The following is a 26,500-nucleotide window of genomic DNA, read 5'->3' on the forward strand; positions in this document are numbered from 1 at the left end:
GGCCCTTTAGCCATTCACAGCTGACTTCATCTTTAGCAGCATTCAGGGTGTTAGGGAGTGCTGAGTCTGCTCTAATGGGCTAATGTTATATGGAAGGACGCCTCCTTCAGGCACCATTGCAGTGTGTAATGATGCTCCCTGTTCTGATCTGTTCTCAGGAGGAAGAGCCCATGATGACAAAAACAGACAGAAACAAAGCAGACACTAAGCCATATAGATGCAGAGTGGTGAGGCGAGTCGATATAGTTTTATCGGTTCTTGTTTACATCGTTGGAATGCTGAACCTTCCCTCAGCACAGCATGAAAACAGAATTCCTCTACTTCCTATTTCTGAGCACTACTTCCTCATCAAAGAAGTACTTTTCACTTGCAGACAGGACAATCTCAAATCACGCTACAAATCTAAGTGACAGCAACAAGACAGATGATGTCTGGGAGGTGTCTGAGGCCGCGGGCTGGAGTGTATAATTATGCACAAGGCTGCAGGCAGTGTGGACGGGGAGGCTGCCGGGCCACGGACCTCTCAGTGGTCAGCCGACAGCATCTCTCTGTCTGCCCTGCAAGAAACTTCAGCTCTGAACCACCAAGAGCAAAGCTGCAAGCCCTTAAAGGAAACTTTACACTGCCCTGCCGAGTTCACTCACACTCGCTCCCTCCCAAAGTGCCAAACAGAGATTGGGATACATCACCCATACAGATACAAACACAAACACAAACACACATTCACACACAAACGCAGGCGGTTGCAGAGGTCTTCTCCAGGAGGCTCTCATTAAGTCGTGTTCCTGGGCTCTACTCCTGTTGTCCCCTTGTGATTGGTGTCTGGCTTCGTTAGCTGTGACAAACACTGATTGATCACAGACACTTAATGACTTTGCCGCTAATTTGTTCAAGGGCGGCAGTCCTCTGTGTTCACCAAACTTGTGTGCGGCTGGCAAAGATCTAAGCTTAGAGTGTTACAAATGTAAATGGGTGGTTTGGCAACTGGAGAAATAGGTGAGTGATAGTGTGGGGTTACAACCTGGTATGAGCCAAAAGGAGAAACTATGTGCAGCTTACCTTCCCACTTCACTGACAACAGGAGCAGGACACAGAAGGAATGTGTCTTCTATTCCAGCTGGTCTCTCATCTGTACAGGAAAACAATCCACAGTTTGACATGAAAAATGTAACAGAAAAGCCACAAACCTAATGAAAAATGACACTGATATTTAATTGACCACAAAAACCATTATGTTTTGTCTATTTTAGGTCATATCTTTGTTACAATTACAAAACATCACCTGGTTTTGTGTCTGAGTGCATCTGCAAAACTTACCAACAGTATAGGTGTCATTTAGTTTGAAGCTGCAGAGAACCTGGTCGATGTTTCTGGCATGGAGAAACCCATTGCCTCTTACCACCACCTGGAAATTCTCTGAGACAGAAAAACATCAGGAAAAAGATCAAAACACATTCATGCTCAACAATGTTATGACATATACTCAGTTTTATTTCAGAGAATTCTCCTCTTATTTTGATTTGATAGAAGACAGCTAGTCTAGACAGACAGACAGCAGTAGAAACTTCACCATGCCTCATTCCTGCTTGTTTATATCAGTGTGCTTTTGTGTGGAAAGGCCATAATATGGTCCAATGGTGATACTGCTAAAAGTGCTTCTATTCTGTGCTGTAGCCAGAAGGTGTGTGCATGTGTGTGTATCTGCGTGTGTTTGTGTCTTTGACCTTTAGTTTCCCCCGGGCGCCGTTAAAGCACACTGACAGAGACTTGCCAGCATATGCTGAAGTGTCTATGTGGATGCTAAGCAGCATATGCTAGAGAGCAGGAAAAACACTTGCTTAAAAACATGCCTGTGGGGCTGACAACAGCACAGCACTGTCAAAGCAGGTCTGACCTTACTTTCAGCATTAGCACATAATGTGTATATGAAGATGAATATGAAACTGCTACACATTGTATACGTTCTTCATAGCAATGTTTAAGCACTTGCATGTCTTTGTGTGCATTGGTGAGTGCGTGCAGACGTGTGTTTGCGTGGTGTCTGCTTGTGCACTGAGGCTTCCTCTAGCATTATACTGGCTAACAGAAGTGAACAGTTGCCACACCTTTAACATTTAAGCCGCAGCGTGAAGATCACTGGATAAAAACATTAGTGTGTGGGTGTATATGTGATAGTATTTGCTAAAAGGTCAGACCAGCCTCTATTGAAGTCATAAATACAGATACACAGGCAGACTCCTAGCAGAGAGGAGAAAAAAAAGCAGTGTGTTCAACATCTATGTTTTTACAGATGCTGTAAATATGAAAAGGTCTGCAGATATACTGTTGGTGGAAATCTGAGGACAGTGGTGATGCACATAGTAAAGGGATAAGACATCTCTGAAAATAAGAACAAGTTGGCACAAGTGGTATAAAAACAATTTAATTGAGGTATTATGTAAAACATTCCACCAAACACAGATGGGATTTGTTTGTATGACATTGCAGATATAAAACCTCATAAGAGTAAAAGCCTCTTCATGTCAAACACTCTTACTCATGTTTATGATTCTAATTACGAGCTGTAAGTGCGCGCACTGCCAACCTCACACAACTACTAATATACCGTATGTGTGCATACTTATTCACACTTGCTCCGTGACTTACAGCTTGCCAGTACTGTGCTTGTAATTTCCCCATCAGACCCAGACATATGTACAGCATACACACACATATGCAACAACACCACAGCCTCATTACAGACATTTACTGTTAACCAAGCCCTTTGTTTCCTCCTGCTTCGAATTTTACTGCAAAACACAACCACAGGAATCATAGCCACAAATTACAGCAATGTAATTTAATAACAGATAACTTGGATTTTACATAAAAAAACAAAACAAAACAAAAAAACCCTCACTATTTATGTGGTTTGCAATTGTTTGCAGCCACAATTTTATTAGAGGTCTTCATGCTAATTCTTTCTAATGCTCAGTGCGCTGTCTGCATTAACAGTCACCCTCCTTTTACATGTTGCCATTCAATAGTGTGGTCTGCGCTGTGACAAGGAGCATGCACACATAACTTATAGTTCTGGATGGCACGACTAAAAATTTATATCACACTAGTTTTAACATTATGGACCTTGAATTTCTGATTTTGGTATTGCAAGGACTTTCTATAGGTTACTGTAATGAGGACTTGGCCTCCCAAAACAGTACAGTAAATGAGCAGTATGTATGAAACTGCTGCAGGATGTGAACAATTTTAAGTGTAAAAACTCAACTGCAGTATAGCACAAAAAAAAACCCTAAAAAATATATATATAGACAAGTCAACAATATTAGCATTACTTCATTTTCAAATAAAAGTTTGACTTCCTTTAGTAGGACCATGCCATGGGTGGATTACTGCATCTGTTAAGTCACATTTTTGGCACATTTTTGGTAAATAATTGATGTTTGCTAAAGTTTAACTCATTAGTACAATGGGTACACACAGTTTTAGGTGTTCTCAAAGAACTCTGCACTACACTCCATAAGTATTTTCACACTGTTGGGGAAAAATACTATATCATTTGCTGCCTGTTGACGTGTTATAGGTGCTGTTTCTGCTATTCTACCGTTTGTTGGTAAAAGACAAATTCATATGGGGCAGCAAATTATAAACAGTATACTGGTTCATCTGGTATAATGTTAAGTTCAAAAACACTTAAGTAAAAAAAATAAATATGGGAGTTGGGATTTGTAATTGTTTCACATTTACTGTTTTGCATTGTACGAATGAAAATGTCCATTAAAGCAAGATCTTAACTTATTAGCTAACTGGATTCTACTGATCTATTAAATTAGCGGTAATTATTAGGTGGAAAAAATCTCAGTCTGAGTATGTTCTACACACTCCCCGACACTAAAAACAAGGCTTGATGGGCTAAAAGGTCAGTGCTGTCAGACACATGGTGGAAATGGACTGGTGGGGCCCTGCTGACATGTACAACACATATGCTGCTGCCTCTGTGTCCGCATGTCCATTTACATCTACACCTGAACGTTTGACAAGGACTGCATTTGTGCGAATGTGTTTATGTGTGAAAAATACACGTGTACATGCATGCGTGGAGGGTTTGGGGTATGCCTTGTCCGAACAGCGGGTCTTCAATCACATTAGTGTGATGGGACATTGAAGGACAGGGAGGGGCAAAGGAGGAAGGGACAACGGGGAGGAAAGGGTCAGACGTTAATGAAAGCAGCAATCTTTGCTGTCATGTCAGATCTAAGACCCAACTCTCATTGTCTAGTTTGTGTGTGTGCGTGTGGTGTGTGTGTGTGTGTGTGTGTGTGTGTGTGTGTGTGCGTGTGCGTGTGTACGTGTGGAATCAGTGCTGTCATGTCTGATAGTGCGGCCCAACATTCGCTGTCCAGTCTGATGGCCTGTTTGCAGGCAGCTCGGTCTGGTCACTTCACATCAATGTAAGAGATGTGTGTACACGTGCTCTTAGGAGTGTACATATGTGTGTGCACACACTGGTGTGGTGGTGTAAAGCATGAAGGGAACATGAACACAGCCAACCAAGACAAAGACAAAGTGAGACTGTCACAATACCTATGCAAAATGTCAGTATATATACATATACATATACACCAATGGAGATGGATGTTTGTTAATGTTTTTCTGAATGTTGTTGTCATCTCCTGTATAGACTTCACAGTTTAATATAAAAGTACATTCACACACACACACACACACACACACACACACACACACACACACACACACACACACACACACACACACACACACACACATATATATTCTTAATCTGTCTGTACTTGCTGTTTGTAATGGGAAAACCTGCCTATTGCTCCATAAAATTAACAAATATGCATAGGCAGTCTGAGATAAAATTTAGGAATGGTTGATGTTCACATAGTATAAGACAAGACAAAGGTGATTTCAGGATACTGTAATGATGTCTCCACATTTCAACCTTTGCCCTTCATTAATTAGTCCAAAAACTAGGCTTGGTTAGAGTCGGTGCATGGTTTCTTAGTTCACTGACCATTAGGCTGCTCATCAATCGAATAATAAATGAGGCTGTTGTTGGATATTTGGGCACATGTCGAGTGACACACTGTGGGTCTAGTAATTTACCACAGAATTATTATTAAATACAGACAAAAGTGATTCTTGCTCTATTTTTGTCCTTATTTGTCATGAGGGAACAATAACCATACTTTTTTTTTTTTTTGACAGGCCTGACTTTTACCACTTTGTCACAGTCTAAAGAACTTCTTTTGCTTACCATTGAGGTTTGGAAAGCAGCACTGAGAGCACTACTTCAATAATAATAATAATAATAATCGTAATACTACTACAACCACTAATAATAATAACAACAATAATAAAATTTTCAGAGGTTACAGGGAAAATGAAACATGTTATAAATGTTGTATATGTTGTATCCAACTAGTAAATGAAAAGATTTGATAGATTTTGACATTGAAATCAATTGTTGTGTTTTAAATCAAAATGTTGTCAAAAACACTACTTAAACAGAACATGATTGCAATTTAATTCATTAATAATGGCCTGATTTTACGGATGATCCAAGATGAAGACACAAGACATTCTCAATATTTTAGCACCCTGCCAAAATATCACAAATCATGTTTTATTAAAAGGAGTACAGCTCCCCTGTAGTTTGCACTCTGCTTTTAGGGCAACACTTTCATTAGTCTTAAAATTCACCTCCTCTCCTCTTATCCTTCCCCGTCCTCTATATCCCATAATGGATGCCCATCTCCACTGGTTGTCCTGGTAGCAGGGCTGCAAATGCACTCACTTAAGTGAGTCTTAATAAGGTCATGTCAAAGCTCATCCATCCTGCTGGCTACACATAAAGGCTCTCCTGCTTCCTCTCTTAGCTCTTACTTCCATAAACTGCTGTCCAAAAGCCGGAGAGCTGGACATGGGAGAAGAGGTGAGGGGTGAAACAATCAGAATGGTTACTTAGCATATAGGATGTGGCAAACTAGGCCAGAGAAGCAGCCATGCTTAAAGATTCATTGCTAATTTTTCTGACCAACACCCCCCTGCACACACCCCCCCACCTCTTTTTTTTTTTTTGCACACATGCTGGGTTGAAGCGGCTATGCTAATTTCCCCCGGCCGTGAATGACAATACGCTCTCTGTCACTCTGCGGTCATAAGCGTCCAAGCGATTACTCAGCCCCATGTTCCACTCCAGAGGCTTTAGGTGACTGTCATCTGACACAATCCCACACTGTGTGACTGCCCACTGTCTTAATGTGGAGGGGAAACCCTTGTTCCTTACACCTCTTACCTCCTGCACACACACTGGACGGTTCTGCCGCTAGGATTTCAATACAGGACTTCTTAATGATCTGGAATATCAGATAAAAAGAAAAGAGAAAAATGCTTTTCAGTAACCAGATACTTGAATAACATGAATATGCTTCTTTCAGTATGAGTTTTCATGTTTCTGTGAGTGGTATTAATGTGTCATACCGAGTCAATAATTCCCCTAAGGGCTTGGAAACCTCCCCACACAGGAAACACATGCTCCACAGTGTCTGCTATAGTTGCAAGCTAGAAAAACAACATATAGATGAACACAGAAACATCACTATTTGTTTGCTACACCTTCACAATATGTCAAATATCCCTCCATGAACCCTACCTGGGTCTGGTTAAATTCTTTGACGCCTACACAATAAACAATGGCTCCCATTGACCTAGCCCGTTGTGCCTGGAAAAAAGAACAAAAAAAACAGAACACAATAAAATTTATGGACCCCTGTCCTCTAGTAGAGGCATACGACCCCTCAAAATGTTAAGCTCTGTTAGTGTAGAATTATTATAGTTTTGAGGCAACTACTAGTCATTTAATTTGTTTTTTGATTTCTAGTTTTTTTTAGTACATTTTAGTTCGAATGGTTTTGTTTGCATTTAATCTTAGTGTTTAGTTAATTAGAACTTTAATTCTAGTAAACCACAAATATTAACACTGGTGAAAATACTAACTGAATTAATATATGTTGCATTGTTTCACTGTCATTTTTAATTTCATTTTTATCATTCTTATTTCTGTTTCAGTAAACTCAATTAGTTTTTCCATTACTACTTTAAATTAAAATGTAGCTTATTATAAGAAAGTTAAATAAGAGGTAGACAAAGAGACATTTCAGTGGCATAGAAATAGATGCAGAACCTGGTTAAAACAAGTCCCACACTAATATTTAATTTCATTCTCTTTACTGCACGCATTCACCATAGCACCATTTCAATAAGCTTTTGCAAAGTCACAACATTTATTTGTTGTTTTTAGACACATAACATTGCTAAACCTAGATCTGACCAACTGAAGCAACCCCAGGTCATAACACAGCCCCCAGAGGCTTATACTATAGACACTAGGCATGATGGGTAATCATTTCATCTGCCTCTCTTCTGACCTTGATGTGTCCATCACTCAACAGGGGCCAGTCTGGACTCAATAGACCTAATGACCATTTTCTATTGAAACACAGTTCAGTTTTCATGCACTCTATCAAACAGACAGTTGTTAAAGAAATGAGAAGTTAAACAGGGTTCGTACAGGTTTCAAGTTAAATTTAAGAATTTTTTTAGACCTTTTTAAGACTACTTAGAACAGAATTTAATGCCTATTTCACGACCATACTGACAAAAATTCATGACTCCTAGAATTTAGGAAATTGTATTTATTTACTCCAGTGCCTTGATTCCCACTGCTCCAAGTCATTTCTCACTGGGGGCTGAAAAGTTAGTGATAATTAGTTCCTAATTTCAATATAAACTATCGGGTCGGAACAGGTGGAACTGAGTCAACTAACATTAGTTTCTTTACCACTTGGACATTTAACAGACACATTTACACACAATACTTCCAACATAACTTAAGACCTACCATATCAAATTTAATACCTTTTAAAGACTTTTTAAGGTATTAAATGCAGATTTGTAAATTAGAGGTTGACTGATATAGGTTTTTCTAAGGCTGATGCCGATTTTTCAAAAATTTGGTCAGCCGATGGCGATATCTACAGCCAATTTTTGAGGCTGATATTTAAGGCTGATTTTTTTTTTTGTTTGTTTTTAAGCACATTGACTGTAAAATACAACTGAAACACTCAGATATAACTCAGAATTACTTAAGGTATTAAATGCAGATTTGTTTCTTTAAGACTTTTTAAGACCCCGCGGGAACCCTGGTTAAAGAACTTATTCCAGATGAAACATAATCACTGCAGTAATTATCCAACAGAAGGATCTTATCTATTTACTTGCTTATATCCAGATGGGGACTTTTTTGGCTGTGTAAATATACTCTCTATAAAAAGTTGTCATCATATTGTTTAAATATCAAATAAAATCAATAATCAGTATAAAATCTAGGATATGAAAATATGCATTACACAGACAGACAGCATCACTAGACATAGAGGTGAATGTACTGAGCAGGAAAAATGGACTGAATGAACACAAAAGTCCGATGATGAGCACGTAACTGATAAAACCCCAACACATTCTTAGTTTGCTTTCAATTCTTAAGTCTTTTTCCATCTTACCTCTCTCTGAGCCGTGTCAAATTGCCACTCATTCAACTCTCCATCAGTCAGAGCAATGATAACACTGGCCGTTCCTGTAAAACACCAAACATTCATATCCTCTCAAACACATACAGGACGTGCTATGGTGAGCGGTACATGATGGATATAACTTACCATGCTTTTCTTGATAGATCTGTGCATTGGCCTGCAAATGTAAAGACAAAGGGTCAAGATTCGTATAAAATACAAGAAAATACCAGACAGTAGAATCAGCGGACTGGTATCATAAATTTAACACTGTTGATTTCCATGAATTCTGAGCATTTTACATGTTTATAATGACTTTTTTTTGGGATATGAACATATCACCATAGTATCATGGTACTACACTTTATGACATGGTACTGATTCTCCCAAAAAAAAAAAAAGTTTCAGTTTTTTACTCTATGGTTCACATGCAATGATTCATGACAGAATGTATGTCTTTGTGAGTTATATTTAAAACCCAATCCACCAGACTAATAGAGACACTTGCCACTATTCTTACAATTTAAAAACTAACATGCAGTACTGTGCAATTGGTTTGATTAGGTTTGTTGGTTTAGTAAAGTTATTATGACCCCAAATATGCATTTCTCAGTCTCTGTATTAAGATCCAATTCCAATCTTGATATATGGAAAGTATACACAGCAGTAAAAACAAAAAATTCATGAAAAAAAAAAAAAAAAGTTATACTTAACGTGACATCCCTTTGCAGTTAACACATCTTTATTTCTTTGTTAAGTCAATATGAGATTTATTGCATTAATTTTCTGTTTTGTACCAGTTTTCATTCAACACATGTCAAATGTTTCTAACTGTTTGTGCTGCTTCTTGTCATGGGGTCAGAGGTCACACTAAATAGTGACTTTAACCTTTACAACCTATTTAGTTCAGGTTTTTGTGTCTTTTAAAGCTGTGAACATATTTCTTGTATTTTCTTGTTACATCTGAAGAAAAGAGAATGACAAATAAATATGTATGCTCATTTCAACCCTGCAAAAACAACAAAGCTTTGCACAATATTTTACCCACATTGTATGCCTATGGTCATGTGTTGTTTAAGCAGCGATAGGTTTACTTTTGTACAAATACTGCAACAGTTTTTGCTATATATCACCTTAGTTACTATATGACAATATATTGTAATGCCCTGAAATTTAACTCTTGAATAATGATCAGACTGTGTCTCCAGATTCTTGCCAAGTTTTGAAACCTCATGGTGCTTTACTGGTTGTTCCCTTTTCTACAAATATTAGCAAAACTTAACCACCAAAAAGTATTTAATTTAATAATCCAGCAATGCGTTTTTTTTTTTAATCTACAATGCAGACTAAAATACTATGTGCATTTTCAAGGGTTTTATAAAACTTGGTGCAAATTAGTACTCAAGACTTAACATATGAGGCTAGTTTTACGGAGCATTGGCCTCAGCCTTACCATCTCCAAGCCTAGGTTCATAAAAGTGTCTCCTCCAGGAATTACTCTTCTCAGAGCCATTAAGCCTCCATTGATGGCTTCCCTGTGAGGTAAACAGACAAACAGGCTGGTAATGTACAGTGGAAGAATAATGAGAAACTGCCTGCTCCTTAAGTGGTTGATTAAAAATTATTCCATGTACAGTAGATACAAAGAAAGGCAAATGAAGCAGCTTGAGGAGAAGCAATTTTGTGGCTCAAATATCCGAGGTTAGCAATGTGTTGTGGCCAAAGCTGCTCTCAGTGGACTAAATGGACCGCTTTGTCAACAGTCTCCCTCGAGTGGATGAAATTTATATTAAATTAAATTCATAACTGCAAGAAGCCAGACCCAGGAAATTTAGGGATTTAGCAGACGACCTGTCTATGTTGCAAAAAGACCAAGAGAATGGAGTATAAAATCATCTGTATAGTGGTCAGATGTGCCTCTTACCTGTTCTCTGTCAATTTCATGATGATGTTTCCCCGTGTAGAGAACACTATGAAGGACATTCGCAGCATGGGGCTACAAAACACACATTTGATTCACATTAATACAGATGAAAAACAGACAACATCCAAACTCTCCAATGACTGATCTGTATGTACCTGATAAACTTTTCTGCCAGCTGCTCCACAAAGGAGTAAATCTCTATCCAGTGATTTTTCACACTTCCAGATCTGCGAAAAACAACAAAAAAACACAACCATATAAGGGGAAATATGCTGTTGCTGCAGATGTCTAATTATTATCAGTGAATGCCAATACAATCTTATTAAAATAAATAGACCATTACTAGAAAACACAGCCAGATCTCACAGGAAGTTTGGGATTATTCAGAAAATATTTGTCTGATAAGTTACAGCGGATTTGGAGAAACCAGGGCATGTGAGTAAACCTGTGATTAAAAACTCATGTGACCTCCTTTTATATATACATACAGTTTGGTTCTATTAAGTGTTATAGAAAAGTAAAATACAACGACATAAAAGAAAATAAAAAATGAAAAGAGAAACAATAAAAGAAACTAGCTATGTACACTCACATTTACGTAAGACAAACTGTTATTCATTATTACCTGTATATACTTCGCTCTGTTATATTTATTTTTTGTGCTTATTTATTGTTACCATTTTTACTAAGTATTGAATCTTATATTATCTTGGCTTTAATAATAAAATGGGCATTAGTTGATCTCAGCAGTTACACATATACTGTATACCATCATAATCTTGTCTGAATTACATAGTACCTTCTGGATAGAAACCCACACATGCTCTAATCAGTCCTTAAACATCTCTTTTCAACAGCTCAGTCTTATAACTTTGTTTTCATATGTGACATTTTCCATGATTTGCCCCCCACCCCTCCACATTTTTTGTATTTGATTTTTAGGTTCTTTGCACCATCAAGACACTTTCAGATTTAAGTTACTAAACCAGTTTTAATATTCTATAGATGTTGATGAAAAATGTTTTTTTTTTTTTTATGGGATGATATGTTGACAATAGTTTTATACATATGATAAAGCATGAATGTCTAAAGCTATTTTTGACTTTGTAACATCTTTTGAAATTTAGTGGACATTACATAAATGTGATAAGTCTGAGACAAGACTCCCAGTAAGTCATAATTAATCAATTAATATGGAACTGAACACCAAACTAACCATAAAAAACCCACCTAGGGATTATTTTATTATACTGTGAGCTAGTGTTTTACCTTGATGCTACTGACCACTGTAGTTTTTAATAGATTAATCCAGCCAAACCAATTAATCAGTTTATCTCTAATATTCAATCAGTCTATCTCTAATACTCTGTATTCAACTTTATTTAACTATACTCTATATTTTTGACCATTTGCCTGTATAAACCTACAACATCCCCAAATAGAAGACATAATGGGGCATTCCCATACTGTATGTACCTTATTCTCTCTTACATTTCCAACATAAATAATACTTAATTTAGCCCATTTTGGTGAGTCATGTGGTGTAATAGCACATGTAAATCTTAAACAAGTGATATAACTTAACGTTTACTTCACAAAATGGTGCAAAAACTAAAAACAATTTCACTCCTATTTCTGCTAATACTGAACAAAAATACAAATTTATAGGACTATTGTAAATAACAGACATTACATTTGGTTGGTCATATTGCTGGTAATGCTTTTCTACTGTATGTACAAGCTTGGGTTTGTCGCTCTAAGAAGATGCTTCAGGAGCAGCATTAACAGTCACATTACTTCCCCACATTCCTCTGTTTCCTCAGCCAAATTCCATTACAACAGACAGTAACCTGTCAGTGGTGAGGGCTGCTGGTTAGCCTGTTACATGCTGCTGTGTACATGACAGTGTCCTTAATGAAGCCCAGTCCCAGGGGGCTGCTAATGGGAGCTAATTGCTGCTGGGCCAGAGGGTTAAGGTTAGAGAGGGACAGATGCAGCAGTCTGCCTCTAGCAGGGACCATGTAGCAGGCAGCTGGCCTGTATTTCTCAGTGCGTGTGTGTCTGTTATCTGTGTTTGTGTGAGTGGGCATGTGCGTGTGTGACTGTGAGGGGGAACAGATGGTCCCAGTGAGCACAGCCAGTCTAACAACAGGTTGGAGGTCCGCAGAGTGAAAAGACTGTGACATGAACAACAGAGGGACACAGAAGTAGCACCCAGCGGGGGGGAAATGTGAGTGGGAGTTTCTATTGAAGGATGCTGAGACATCAAACAGCAGAGTTACACCAAACTCTGCAAAGGCAGGGCTTTGTAAGTGTGTAACAGGGTCATAAACTGAAAGAAAGTAAGAGCTGGTTGAAATGAGGATGGTTCCTTTGTAGTTAACACTTAAACAGCTGCAATTAGAGATGTGCTTCCTGTTTCACTTTTACATTTTTATGGAAGTGACTGCATGATAAAAAGCCTTATCCAGCAGAAGTCTCCTGGATAAATAAGTTTCCCAACAATCAGCCAGTGCTTAAATATACAGCTTGTAGAGAAAATCTGTTCCAACCCACTACACGGAACAGAAAATATTTACAAAACAAGTATAATCAATAAGGGTGTAAGAAAATATCAGTTCTGCAATATATCACAATATTTCATTTCACAATACTGTATCGATATTAAAAAGTACTGTATCGATATTTTTAGGTATTTATTCAAATGCAGATATTGTGGAGGTTCATTTTTGCTTTTTTGTTTTTCTTTTTTGTATACACTACCAGGCAAAAGTTTGGACTCACCTTCTTATTTAAATGACATAAGATGGACCACAGATGGCCAACAAGTGCTCAGCATCATTTGGAACTCCTTCCAAACTTTTGGAAAACATTTCAGGTGACTACCTCATGAAGCTCATCGACAGAATGCCAAGAATGCACAAAGCAGTAATAAAAGCAAAATGTGGCTATTTTGAAGAATCTAAAATATAAAACATGCTTTGAGTTTTGTCACATCTTTTTAAACTACATAATTCCATGTGTTCATTCATAGTTTTGATGTCTTCAGTGACAATCTACAGTGGAAATAGTCATAAAAATAAAGAAAAACAAGGTGAGTCCAAACTTTTGCCTGGTAGTGTATATTTTGTTTATTATTATTTAACACTCTTTTATTAAGTAATGTTAGTTCCTTTGTTGGGATTGCACAAAAATAATGTTCTGATGTTAGTTCTGAACTAATAGAATATGAACATTTGAGCAGGATCTTAAACTGTAATGTCTGTAAAACATAATTTAAGTTTTAACACAGGAAAATTTTGTGATATAGCATTAGATCCTGTTGTGATCAAATAAAAATGTGTTTAGTATTTGTGCATATTTCTGGTGGAATTCAATTCTTCAAGGAAATCATAATTTTAAAAAAGAAACAAACAAAAAAATTGCCTTTTTAACAGTATCATGATATATCGTGATATATCGTATCGTGATCCCAGTACTGTGATTTGCATTGTATTGCCAGATTCTTGCCAATACACACCCCTAATAATCAACCCTATCAGTATAAACAGACTAATTTTAATAAAGGCTGTTGTTGCAGAAATTATTTGTCATTTAAAATATCAAGATGGGAGAAATTTGTTGTTAGTATACATTATATTAACTCTCAATCAGCCCTGAGCATCATAAAGAGAAGTTAATAATATTACTTATTTGTTTTGTTAGTTTTTTTTGCATGATTTTGCCTTGCTTTCTTTTGTTTAATAGGCTTGTTGGTTTGTTGTGTAATTTGGTTTTTTGTATTGTTTTGTGTGAGTTTTTATGTCTAAGTACATGTTTATGTAAAAGTACAAATAAATTTAAAAAAATATATCAAGATGAAAATTAAGGTAATCAGTGGTCAGTTATCTTTAAAAAATACCAACTATCTACTGCTTCAGCTTCATAAATGTGAACATGTTTTGGGTACTTCATTCAGTTCACTGCCTTGGGTAAATGGTATATAATGTATATCTTTATTTTATTGCACTTTATGGATTGAAGCAAAATTAAAATGAAAGACAAACTGAGGAGAGTAATATTTATCTGCGGCTATAAATATAAGTCAGTGCATATGATGTAGACAGTATTAAACATGTGTCTACCATTTAAACTGACGTTTTCATGCATCACATTTATAATGTAAACAATATCTTCACCACTTGCTTTTTTAGACGCAGGGCAATCCTGCAATTTTCTTTTCCCTTCTCTTATATATTACAGTGGCATCTAGTTTTCTGTGCAATATTCGCTCTCTGAAGTACTAACTTCAGAGAAAAATATCTGCTCAGAACACATTAAACATAACACCTATTATTCTATTTGTGGGCTACCAAAAAGAGGGGGAAAAATGCAGACTGGAATTTGGTCTAGGTCAGACACTGAGTGAAGGAATGCAGGGAGCTGATGGTGCTTTCGTTTTTCTAATTTTCATACATGTACAGAGATGCTTCCAGTAGGAAACGCACACATTCTTCACTCAATATGCCGCAGAAAACTCTGGACAGCCAAATAAACTAATACGTAATGACCAGTGTTTGAGACATTCAGCCTCTCATTCAGGACTTTACACTCTTCTCTATCACTGAAGCATAAGATCAGGTCATTGTCTGACATTTAAGAGCTGAAGAGAAGCCAGCAAATCTGTGCCATCTCTGGAGAAAGAGCAGTAGCTTCCTGAAGGCCTGTTGAAGCATGCAGGTCCAGACAGGCAAATAAACAGAAGCGTACCAGAGGCCTGGCCATGTGTGCTACACTCCCCAGGCTCCTACTAAACTTTTTCAAACAAAGGGTAAAGACTGAAGAACGGGTGACAGATGCTGCCGTGGACGACCAAAATCAAGTGTGTGGAAATGTCACTCAACACGTTTACCTTGCAGTCTGTAGTGAGCACAGGGTAACCAAGGACATGACTTTATAAAATACTTCACACACAGATTCAACTGTTTTGCTGCTTCACCACATGAGAAACAAAGTCGCTTGTGCCTTTAAAACTCATTACCCTTTCTTCATGTTATGGTTCTTCCCAAATATGGGCAAGAAATTCAACCATACCTTATGTTTTGTCAGTCTTTTTCTCTCTCTCTCAAGTGCTCACTTGGCATGTTTTGACATGACTGATTGTTTTGTGTCCACGTGCATAATCTCACCTTGCAACAGGAGCCAAGATATGACAAAAATGCCAATTATGATGTCTGAGCAGCTGTGAACACTGCGCTGTCTGTGACCACTCGTCCAACATGCAGGTCCAGACTCATACATGATGTTTTCCAAAAAGTGAAAAACCCTTAACATCCTACTATGATGAGATTTACAAGCATACTGGTGGGTCAAGGAGAGACATGACAGAGATACTATAAAGCTGAAAGAAAAACTAAAAGGAATTTCCAAAAACCTGGCAAATGAAATTTTGCTCTTATGGAAGGCTTTGATACATTATTATAAGTACATTTATATAAATCATTGATGATAATATTCATTACCAACAAGTAACAAAGTATTATTTTGTGTATGCTCCTATAATCTATAAGGTGATATGTTTTTTTTTTTTCCCTAAACCCACCACCACCACCACCACCACCACCACCCTTCTTCGGAGGACTATTTTATTTTTAATTACAGCTTGTGTTTTAAGTAACAATCTCCAACTTCATACTCACATGTTCATTCATTTCTTGCTTGTAAACATATACATAGAGGGAGGGCTCATATAGCCCAAAGTGTACAGAGACAGGACAAGACAAGACAGTGGTACAAGCCAGACAAGACAAAAAGAGATACCGATTACATATTCATCATCATCATAAGTAGGGGTGTAAGAAAATATTGTTTCTGCAATATATCGCAATCTTTCATTTCACAATACTGTATCGATATTAAAAAGTACTGTATCGATATTTTTAGGTATTTTTTCAAATGCAGATATTGTGGAGGTTCATTTTTATTTTTTAGTTCTTCTTTTTTGTTTATATTTTATTTATTATTATTTAACACTCTTTTATTAAATAATGTTAGTTCCTTTGTTGGGGTAGCACAAAAATAATGTTCTGATGTTAGTTCTGAACTAATAGAATATGAACATTTGAACAGGATCTTAAACTGTAATGTCTGTAAAACATAATTTAAGTTTTAACACAGGAACATTTTGAGATATAGCATTAGATCCTGTTCCGATCAAATAAAAATGTGTTTAGTATTTGTACATATTTCTGGTGTAATTCAATTCATCAAGGAAATAATCATTAAAAAAAAGAAACAAACAAAAAATTGCCTTTTTAACAGTATCATGATATATCGTGATATATCGTATCATGACCCTATTGTGATTTGTATCGTATCGCCAGATTCTTGCCAATACACACCCCTAATCATAAGGTGATATGTTGTTGTCACATGCAAATTGACAGTTTTTGATTTAACATGCATAAAATAACTCTAGGAAGTGCCATTAAATTATATCATTGGACATTATTTCAGTTTCTAATAAGTTTCATTGTTTTACTTATGTTGTGATTGCATGTAGAGTTAGAAATCCAATATATATACATAGTTTATAATAAATACACTGTTGTTAAAGTTGGAATAATTTTGTTTTCAGACACATTACTCTTTTTACATACCGAGTCCTAGTTACAGCTTATTTATCAAGAATAAATCACAGTCACAATCATGAAAACAGGTAACAAATATTTGATTCTAGCTTTATGAAGAACAAATCTTTAATCTTAAAATACACATCTAGTGTCACTGCCCCTGTGATGGTTTTTTTTTTTCTTTCATCTCATCGGATTGATCTAGTTTTATGTTAAGATGTCCAACTTCCTACAGAACAATACAGAGCCTGCCTCCAGTGTCTGGTTTGCCCGGTCAGGATGCAGTCAGCCCACAGCAGATGCAGAGCACAGGCTGCAGACTGTGGGGCAGCTGCTGCAGCTGTGTCCGCAGGCGTCATCAGCCTGAAACTCTATCCATCCTACTCGCCCTGCCCACATCCCGTGGGTAAGGCTCTGTTTGCTTCTCCACCATGAACCGGACCAAATATTATACTTTATATTATTTCTTATATTTATCTTCTGATTCAGTAACAGTGTTGCATTGTTTACCTTTACTTAAAGACACATGAACATTAGTGGATGGAAAAGTGATTTTGGATTTGCATAAGCTCCAAAACTAAACAAAACCTTTTCTGTCTTATTTAAATGGGCTTTGTTAAACATCAAGTTACAGAAGCTGGGTGATGGAAGTCAGACTTGTACATGCTCATGCAGGGTTAGGACACCTTTTCTACAACCATTTTAACACTGATTTTGACTGATGCGCTCCGCGTTTCCAAACAACTGGGCGGTTGCATGGCAATGCGCAGCGACGAGAAAGTAACAAAGCCATAAATAATATCGGACACTCACTTGTCCAGAACAAAATAGAGGTCGAAGGCTCCCTGACAGGATCTCTCCTCCTCCTCCTCCTGTTGCTCTCCCTGCAGCTCTCCTTTCACCGACGCATCAACAATGAAAAGTCCCAGCAAAGCCAAGGCGAGGAACATGCGAGTGTGTTTCCTCGCCATCTTTCCCGGTTACTGCTCACTTCACCAACACTGTGACAACACTGAAGATCCTCACATTTTCACTATTCTCGGTTTCTAAATCGACCACATACGTAAAGGGCTTTGTTTCTCGACGTTTGGTCTTGTCAAGTTGTTTGCATTCAGGCTGCAGGAGGGTTGTTCAGTGTCGTTCAGTTAAGCCGGGCTCTCCAAGTCTCCCCTTTCAGCTGGGAAAAAAAATGCACTGAAGCAGAGCAGGATGGAGGAGAGGAGCGACACCCAAGGAGAGACACAAAACTCCACTTTTCCACCAAAAAAAAAGAAAAAAAGAAAGAAAAAAAAAAAGCCCCTAAATAGTGGAGAATAATGTGCACATGGCTATAGGATAGATAATGTAAAAATAAATAAATAAATAAAAAACTCAACAAAACTCAAATCTTTGCATGTCTTAAATTACACACTTTTGACTTAAAATACAACAGCAACATGTACAGAGAAATAACTGAGTCTATTGTTAGATTTGTTTAAGTTATAAATATGAAAATGGTAATATCTATGTAATATGAAAAGATCTGCTGGTTTACTGTAATGAATACCATATTTCCAACCAACCATTGGGATAAAGACGCTTTGAGTAATTACTTGGTAATTTGATATAGTTCAGAGTTGTTGCCGTTTGAAATAAGGGCCACAGAGGACGGTTCAGGCATTCACCCCAAATGAAAAACAGAGGAACTGCAGAACCGCAATCTAATCATGGCTTTTGATTTATATCGATCCCTCAGAGGATGAGATAGTAATTTTTTAGCCTCTTGATTGTCATCAAACTTGCCAACATGTGATGTGATAATCTCCTCAAATCCGAGGAAATCCAAAACAGGATACAATATATTTTTATTCTGTAATTGACTCGTTTTACTTTAACCACAGTGAGTGCACATTTAATGTCCCCAGCAAAGCTTTTATGTTCCCACTTTCTCATTATAGAAAGTTGGCTCGGTACCCACCCAAACCAAGGCTTTGATGCAGAATAATCCATTAAATGCTCATTAGACAAAAAACATTTAGTTTATGAATAATGCATTTGCCCGATGGGCAAACCTAGACCACCCCGCATCATGTCATGCAACCTGATAGTGGCCAATTTTGCAATTTCCCATTATCCACATTTGCCACTACAATTTCAAGTACTTGATTAACTCTTATGGCTGGAGATATTGTTTCCAGTAACGTGACCAAAACTGCATTTAAATGCCACATTACTTATAGACTGGATATCCTGGGCACAGTATGGATATCGCAATTAGTGCAGAGGATTTCCCTTGAAACCATTATGCTGACAGACAAAAGGATGTTGGGATAGTGGCTGAAGCGCGTCTATAAAGACTAATCTAACTAATTGCAAGCAGGAAAAAAGACTTACTCCAATCTAATGTATTTGTTAAATTCACTGTAAGCTACAGTCCTGATTCAGGACTTAAACTGGGATCAAACAGCGGATGTTTACGTCGTAAACGTTTGTCTCATTATGATGCACAATAGACTGTTATGAGCAGCTTCAAACAAACCCAGGCCACAGACCCGCACAACGCATTACTGGTCAAATTAACAATGTTTTCTGCCAGGCACTGATCCTAAAGGTCTAGCTCTTTTTCACTGAACAGACTGAAAGGACTGTAACTCAGACGAGAGAGAATTTGACAAGGAGCTTAATTCAACGCGCTTGTGTGCGTGTGTGCGCGTGTGCGAGGGCGCGCGCGTTTATATCAATGCGCCACGCTTCAATGCGCTCTCTGAAGGGAATAAGTGGGAGTGGGTGCGGAGAGGGGACGCCAGTACGGAGGATTCAGTCGGATAAGTAACTCGTCCTGCAGTCACCGAGAAACGAAAGCGCATCCTTCCAGAGGTCCGCTGCACCTGCTCCAACTTACTGCCACTCGGCACAACCTCCTCCTCCATGTCCAGCGGGTAAGTCATCATTCAGCACGACTAACAGCTTCATTCTGCATCCATCACGTCAATGCATTTCTCTTTAAATCTCGCTTAAGTGTTATTTTGGTTTGGAAATTTTACATTTTCAGATTGGCATCATTCTAATTTTATTAGGCCTCTTATGATGCACGGTCAACAGCTAAACATATTCTTTAAAATAACCCCTACAACAATACTCTTATTAAGAATTAAACTGTCAAAATATGTGCGTGTCAATATTGTTCATGAATTAGAATAACCGTACTGAACTTATTCTGCACAGAGCAGGCTGTTGGACTCCACAGCAGATGGGGAGACAAAAGGAGAATCCAACTGAAAAACTGAGACAAAGGATGTTAGAAATCATTTTGCTTTGGCACCGACTGTGCTCACTTCACAGTTAAGACTCTAAATTTGCAGAGGAAACGTGTAAAATACTGTTGCTCAAATAATTGTTTTCAATATTGCATGTAAGATTATTCAGTGGGTTTTACAGCATCTGATTCCTGATGAACCTACAGCTGATATCAGATATCATTAAACCGATATTTCATTTCAGTAGCTTGATTATTTGCTCGGTTTTCCCTAGAAATATATATTTTTAAAAAATATGTTTCCTATATTAGATGAAATCTTCGTTGCTATAATGGTATCAGTGCTGGCGTCGGGCCTCCTGGCTTTACCTTTAATTTCACACAGTAATTCTAAAACAATGAAAATCAAAATTATTTCCCTGATATTTAATTAATAATGACCTGTGTGTCTTATTATAGCCCAACGATGGAACACTCTCTTCTGCCTCGGTCCATGTGGACTGGTGACAGTAAATTCCTCCAGCATCCAGCGGATCTCTACACCAGTGTGGTCGTTACGCGCAGCATCCCTGCAGGCACGTGCTTTGGTCCATGCGTGCTCCAAAACACTTTCTATGACACCATCGCCTTCATAGCGCAGAAATCCTGCGACAAGAGAACTAAATCCTATGTGTTTCGGGTGAGTTCCATGGCCATTTATATTCTACGAGAAAAGTATCATGAAACAGGTTTGCTTTAGTTATTGTGTGATTTGAGGACAACTGTCATTTGTGTGTGTTTTTATTTATTTATTAAAATAAGCACTCATGTAATTTACCTTTTATACTTAATTTTGTGTTCTTGAATTCTATGTTAAAGTGGGCAATATTTTAAAACATAGGTGAAAAAATAAGTGATTTATGATGGTTTTACTATTTACTATTACCACCTACTTTTACTATTTTAAGGATTTCAGGCTTTCAAAAAAATAAATAAATAAATAAATAAAATAAAATAAAATATAAATAAAAATAAATAAAGTGAAAATGAGGAAAGGTTCGAATGTGACTTGACTTGTGTATTAAGTAAAAATGGGGCTGTTTACCGTCAACAGGTGGACCCTGAGGCCATGCGTAATTCTGCACTGCTGATGTCGTGGTTGCGGCTAGTGCAGGCTGCGCGAAATGAAGAGGAGCAGAACACTGAGGCCTTTCTGAAAGCGGGTCAGCTGTATGTACGGACCACCAGGGTCATCCGGCAGGAGGAAGAGCTGCTGGTGTGGTATGACCAGGAACTGTCTCACCTGCTGGGCTTCACAGACATGAGCAGAGGATCAAGTGAAGGTAAAGGCGCAATGATCAGAATATACCACGACCTCTGAGATTCAACCAGGGTGGTGAAATTAAATACAAATATAAGAAAAATATGGTCTATTAATTGCAATATCATTAAGATTGATGTGATGTCTCTTGCAGACTTCAAATGTGGAAGATGTAACCAGTTGTTCAAGAATGAATACCCTTTCCTGGCTCACTGCCGATTCCTGTGTACCCAAGTCAAAAATGACACCTGGAACCGTGAGGTCTACGAGTATAAACCCATGGAAACTAAAAGGCAACACCGTGTAACAGATTTCCACAACATAGCCAGAGATTTGGAGCACAAAAAATCTGGCAGCAGCGAGGATGCAGAAATTTCCCCAAAGAAAAGGAAATACGAGGAAACATTTTGTCCCAAAGCTCGGAAAACAGTGTTGTTAGAAAAAACTAATATTTCAAATGATGCCAACATTACTCAGCTGATTAAGGGCTACGAACAAACAGCAGCAGACGCATCTGGCTCTACTTTAAAAGTCAAGACAGATAAGACCAAGCCGGATAATATGGGATGTAAAGCAGATGTTATTCCTGAAGCTGATGAAGCCAAAGGACTTTTTACGCACGGCAGAAAGATGGACACACTGTCGGAGACGGGGGAGAGCTCTGGTGTGCACTCTAGCAGCAGCAGTGCGTTTTCTCTGGTCATGTCTAACAGTCAGCCTGAAATGAAAAGTGCTTTTTGTAAACCGAGCAGAAGAACTTCTCCCAGTGAGGCCACAGCGCACCTCACTAGCGCTACAACAGCCCCCTCTAGCTGCCTCGAGGAAATAACCGATGGCTTCACCTCCAGGACTATTATGGGATACAACAACCTGATGGCATCCAATATCCTGAGCGGTGATTTACAGACTGTGCCCTCAACCGTTACCTTGAATGGCGCTTTCCATTACGCACCGGAGCACTGGTCCAGGAACATCGGCGCGCAGCTCCAAACCACATCCTCCCTCACCATCCTTCCTCCGACTTTCACCTCCTTCGGCGTTTCCGTGCAGAACTGGTGCGCTAAATGCAACCTGTCCTTCCGCATGACCTCTGACCTCGTGTTCCACATGCGCTCCCATCACAAAAAGGAGTTCGCCGCCGAGTCTCAGGTGAGAAGAAGAAGGGAGGAGAAACTCACCTGTCCGATCTGCCATGAGTACTTCCGGGAGCGGCATCACCTGTCCAGACACATGACCTCCCATAACTGATGAGGAACCAAACGGACAAAACTGTATTTATTCCACACATGACGCTATATTTAACAAGATTAGACGTAAAATTCACGACAGGACATTGGTGTGTAACAGTGAATGTAGGTAGATGTAAAGAAAAATGTAAAACGGACAAACACGGACATCACAGCTTGTCCACTAGATGACGATAGAGGTACGTGTAAGCTTATCTTAACTGCAGTTGTCTGTCATTTAGTCCAGTATGTTCGGCTGATGATTATTTGTGCCTTACGGAACTCAGGATGGACCAGGACTGAGTGATCTTGAGGACAGCTCATGATTGTCGTAAATATCTTGACGCGATCTTATTTAACAGCTTATCCCTTATATGCTTTGTACAGGCGATGGTTGAGTGTGTTTGCGCACTCGTGTTCCAAACTAAAATAATGAAAATGAAAACAATGTGTCGGGTTTTTTTTCACCCTCATCTTCGATGAAGTCAGGTAATTGTGTCAGGTTTTTTTTTTTTTTTTTTTTTTTTTTTAATGTCAATAGGAGGCTACTGAGACTTTAGAGTCTTTATCATTAACCCATAAACACCCAGTACTACTTTTCTGGCAGTTCCCAAAATAATTTTTGCCTCTATTCAACCTGTCCTAAGTGAATTATCACCATTTATTGTAATATTTTCACTGTAAATCGTCTTTTTTCCCATATTTAATTTAGATATTCATGAAAAGTCACAATGAATTCAAAGTTATTTGTATCAAAACAGAGAAAACTAAATAAAAAGTGGCTTTTTCAGCTAATATATTCTTAATTGAGCATAAAACAAGTGTCTCCATCTACTGTCATTGATCAAACTCTTTACTGGTGAATCAATGTTGTAGAAGATGACGGCGTTTCCACTTTCACTACAGAGTCTCTGAACATTTGATGACCATGAAAAGATGACAAACTGCATTTTGCACCAATTATTCACATGTATTAACAGGATTAGTGGATCAACATGTATTAAACATTTTAGATCAGTAGATGCTTTTGGTTGCCAGTGGATGTTTGGGTCTTTATGGGTTAAAAATACCCCCTGCAGACTTCAGATACTAGAAAATAGAAGAAACATATTTTCTTTTGCCTTCCCTTATGCATCAGACAGAATAAGAGGTTAAGTTTTTATATAAATGGTGCAACAGTTGACTCACTTTAAGAAAATGTGCTCACAGGCTGTGGAAAACAATGACAGCCTTTTAGTTTCAGACTCAAAGAGATCACATTCCAGTTTAAGACATTTCTTGGTTATCATTCATCTTCCAACCTGCATGGGGTCCGCGCAAGCCTGCTGCTTATTTTTTGTGATTTTATGTCTCTCCACCAAAACAATGGACTTGCGGTCCAGCCAGGTCAGACTAAGGACAGATGGACATAAATAGCCCTCTCTGTTGCAGGTAAATGAGGCAGGAGAAAGCATGAAGTTCATGGGAAAGTCAAGTCTGAACCCGGTTCAGTCTGTCTGTAATGTAAGCACAGATGCAAACTCACTCATACGACTGTCATCTACTTTTATTAGTTCATTTTACTGATTCTCCACATGTCAACTCATTAAGCTTTCAACACATTCACTTAATGGATATTTTGCTTTTTGGAATCACTTGTTTCAGTATTATCCCTACACCACAATGAATAATATGGACAAAAACAGCTATATAATTTATCATTTGGTTATACATCAATCTATGTTTAGCACAAATAATACATTTTCTATGGTCTAAATTGAGTGAGAATCTATAATTCCTGTTTCTTAATTTTAGTTTTGATCTTTAACAGTTCTTCCACTTTCTAAAAGGAAAAAAAGATATTTTCAATAAAATACCCAGTGGCCCTTAACATTAAATGGGTGATTATGAGTCACTATATTGTAGCTTTGTACTGACGAACAGAGCTATTAGTTCTATGAGCGCGGTAATCGTGAGGAAAAAGGCATTTCAGCCTGGACACAGAAAATCCTCTGTTGTCCAATAATGGCTGTATTGCTCGCCTTTAATTGAACAGTCATCATGTGGAAAAACAAATATTGTTCTTGGTTCCCTACTTGCCTCGTTTCGTTCTGGCTTTTAGGCATACTGGGGTCTGAAAGCGAGCCTAGACTACTGTGGTTTGCTCGACTGGAATTGACCATTGTAAGTACTCTCCTGTGACTATGATTGCGGTTGACATCAGGTTCACTTTGCAACAGCAGACTGTGGGTCAGACTGTAAAGGGATCAGCCGGGAAATGAGGAAAAAAAAAAAAAAAAGAACCTGGATGTGTCATTACTGTTGAGCCAGCCTGCATTTGAGAATAAAACATCTATTAATGTAAACATGATTTATAATAGCCCTAATTACAGTCATCATTATAATTTACATGGAGGTTAAACCCAGAGAACGTGCCTTGGTAAAAAGGTTTGTAGCTGAACGTTTCCGTCTTCAAACTGGGAACAAACCAAATCATACATCTTGTATTTTAGACACCGTTCTCTCCCTCCCTTTTTATCTTGGACATCTGCAACTATGGATTAAAGATAATCTTTTTGAGGTCATGATAATCCTCATCATTGCATGTTACAGCACATATTTAACAGCATCACTCTCTAGTGTTACTTGTATGCAGGCGACGCACTCTCCTTTTCACATAAAATAAACACATTTAACTTTTTGTGATTACCAAAATAATAAAAATGACCTCACACATTTTCTTTTCTTTTTACTCTTATAATGTATGCAATGCAGAAGGTAGAGACTTGCAGTCTACGTTATACATCTGCATCCATATAAGCTGACAGCATTATCCAGCATTATACTGTAACTACAACAGACACATTTTTGTTCCTTTATACTCCGTGGTTACCAAAGATCTTTGTCACTGAGGCAAATTTGCTGTCCAGTGTTTGCTACTTCAAAGCATACTGTTGTTGCAAACAGATGTGGTGCTCTGTGCCAACTTCTATAGACTTGAGGCAAACAACCACAGACTAATGGGTTAATAATCAAAAGGTGTGCCATCATTTCACCATCAGTTTGACACACTATTTAGGCAGTGCCTGGGTTTGTCTCCTCCTACTTGGAATAAAAGTGACAAGTGGCTGAGATCATCTTCCTTTAAACATCTGTGTAAAAAAAGGGGCTATTGAGGAGAACATCCTGCACTTGAGTTGTTTTTCTTTAGAACGTGAGGACAGATGGGTAGAAAAGAGGAAGTGCATCATGTTTTGAAGTTCAAGTGCCTGTCGTCCTAATTGGCGCATGCCTGCTTCCTTCATCAGCCATTACTCCACAATGGCCGCATCAGCCACATCATTTTCTGGACAGCATCAACAGCAGCCTTTGGTGTGGGGTAATAATGGCTTCAAGGAGCTTTAGGGGAATGTTAGCTATCTTTGAGTCAAACCTTCCTGCCTTTGTACTGAGTTATTTTGGAACAGCAGTGCCCTTTCAGATTTGTTTAGACAAAAAAGCTCCAAAGAATCAAACACGATAGCCAGTAAAGACCAAGAATAATACACACTTTATCAAAAAATGTTCCAACAAGAGTATTTTTTTGATTAAATTACTTTTTATTCTAACATATAAATGCCTACTTTTT

The 26,500-nt window shown here is 38.0% G+C and overlaps 2 protein-coding genes across 3 annotated transcripts in view; one reads left to right on the plus strand and one right to left on the minus strand.

Annotated features, from left to right (window-relative positions):
- antxr1d (ANTXR cell adhesion molecule 1d) overlaps window positions 1-18,339 on the minus strand; it is a 33,765-nt gene extending 15,426 nt beyond the window's left edge. The window contains exons 1-11 of one of the 2 annotated variants that reach the window (XM_030155713.1): window positions 17,946-18,339; window positions 10,677-10,748; window positions 10,522-10,593; window positions 10,051-10,132; window positions 8,745-8,775; window positions 8,589-8,662; window positions 6,680-6,748; window positions 6,508-6,588; window positions 6,323-6,383; window positions 1,318-1,416; window positions 1,060-1,129 (exon numbers count right to left, since the gene is read on the minus strand). In XM_030155713.1, coding sequence (XP_030011573.1) covers window positions 1,060-1,129; window positions 1,318-1,416; window positions 6,323-6,383; window positions 6,508-6,588; window positions 6,680-6,748; window positions 8,589-8,662; window positions 8,745-8,775; window positions 10,051-10,132; window positions 10,522-10,593; window positions 10,677-10,748; window positions 17,946-18,103 — 869 coding nt within the window. In that variant the 5' untranslated portion in view covers window positions 18,104-18,339. Of the gene's footprint in view, window positions 1-1,059; window positions 1,130-1,317; window positions 1,417-6,322; window positions 6,384-6,507; window positions 6,589-6,679; window positions 6,749-8,588; window positions 8,663-8,744; window positions 8,776-10,050; window positions 10,133-10,521; window positions 10,594-10,676; window positions 10,749-16,199; window positions 16,223-17,945 lie in introns of those variants that run through there. The other variant, XM_030155714.1, reaches the window with a different exon arrangement.
- Window positions 18,340-19,879: 1,540 nt separating this feature from the next.
- znf488 (zinc finger protein 488) lies at window positions 19,880-23,351 on the plus strand. Its single transcript, XM_030155715.1, has 4 exons — window positions 19,880-20,050; window positions 20,827-21,046; window positions 21,461-21,689; window positions 21,822-23,351. Exons 1-4 carry the CDS (start codon window positions 20,040-20,042, stop codon window positions 22,913-22,915), a joined length of 1,554 nt encoding a protein of 517 aa, XP_030011575.1. The 5' UTR covers window positions 19,880-20,039; the 3' UTR covers window positions 22,916-23,351.
- Window positions 23,352-26,500: the final 3,149 nt, after the last annotated feature.

This window comes from Sphaeramia orbicularis, chromosome 15 (genome assembly GCF_902148855.1).
Source record: "Sphaeramia orbicularis chromosome 15, fSphaOr1.1, whole genome shotgun sequence".
Lineage (NCBI taxonomy): Eukaryota > Metazoa > Chordata > Actinopteri > Kurtiformes > Apogonidae > Sphaeramia > Sphaeramia orbicularis.

Excerpts from the sequence above, each read along its gene's own strand:
- znf488 (XM_030155715.1), top strand. Across the intron at positions 21,047-21,460 it reads CTAAATCCTATGTGTTTCGG|GTGGACCCTGAGGCCATGCG; the intron begins GTGAGTTCCATG and ends TACCGTCAACAG. Across the intron at positions 21,690-21,821 it reads GAGCAGAGGATCAAGTGAAG|ACTTCAAATGTGGAAGATGT; the intron begins GTAAAGGCGCAA and ends TGTCTCTTGCAG.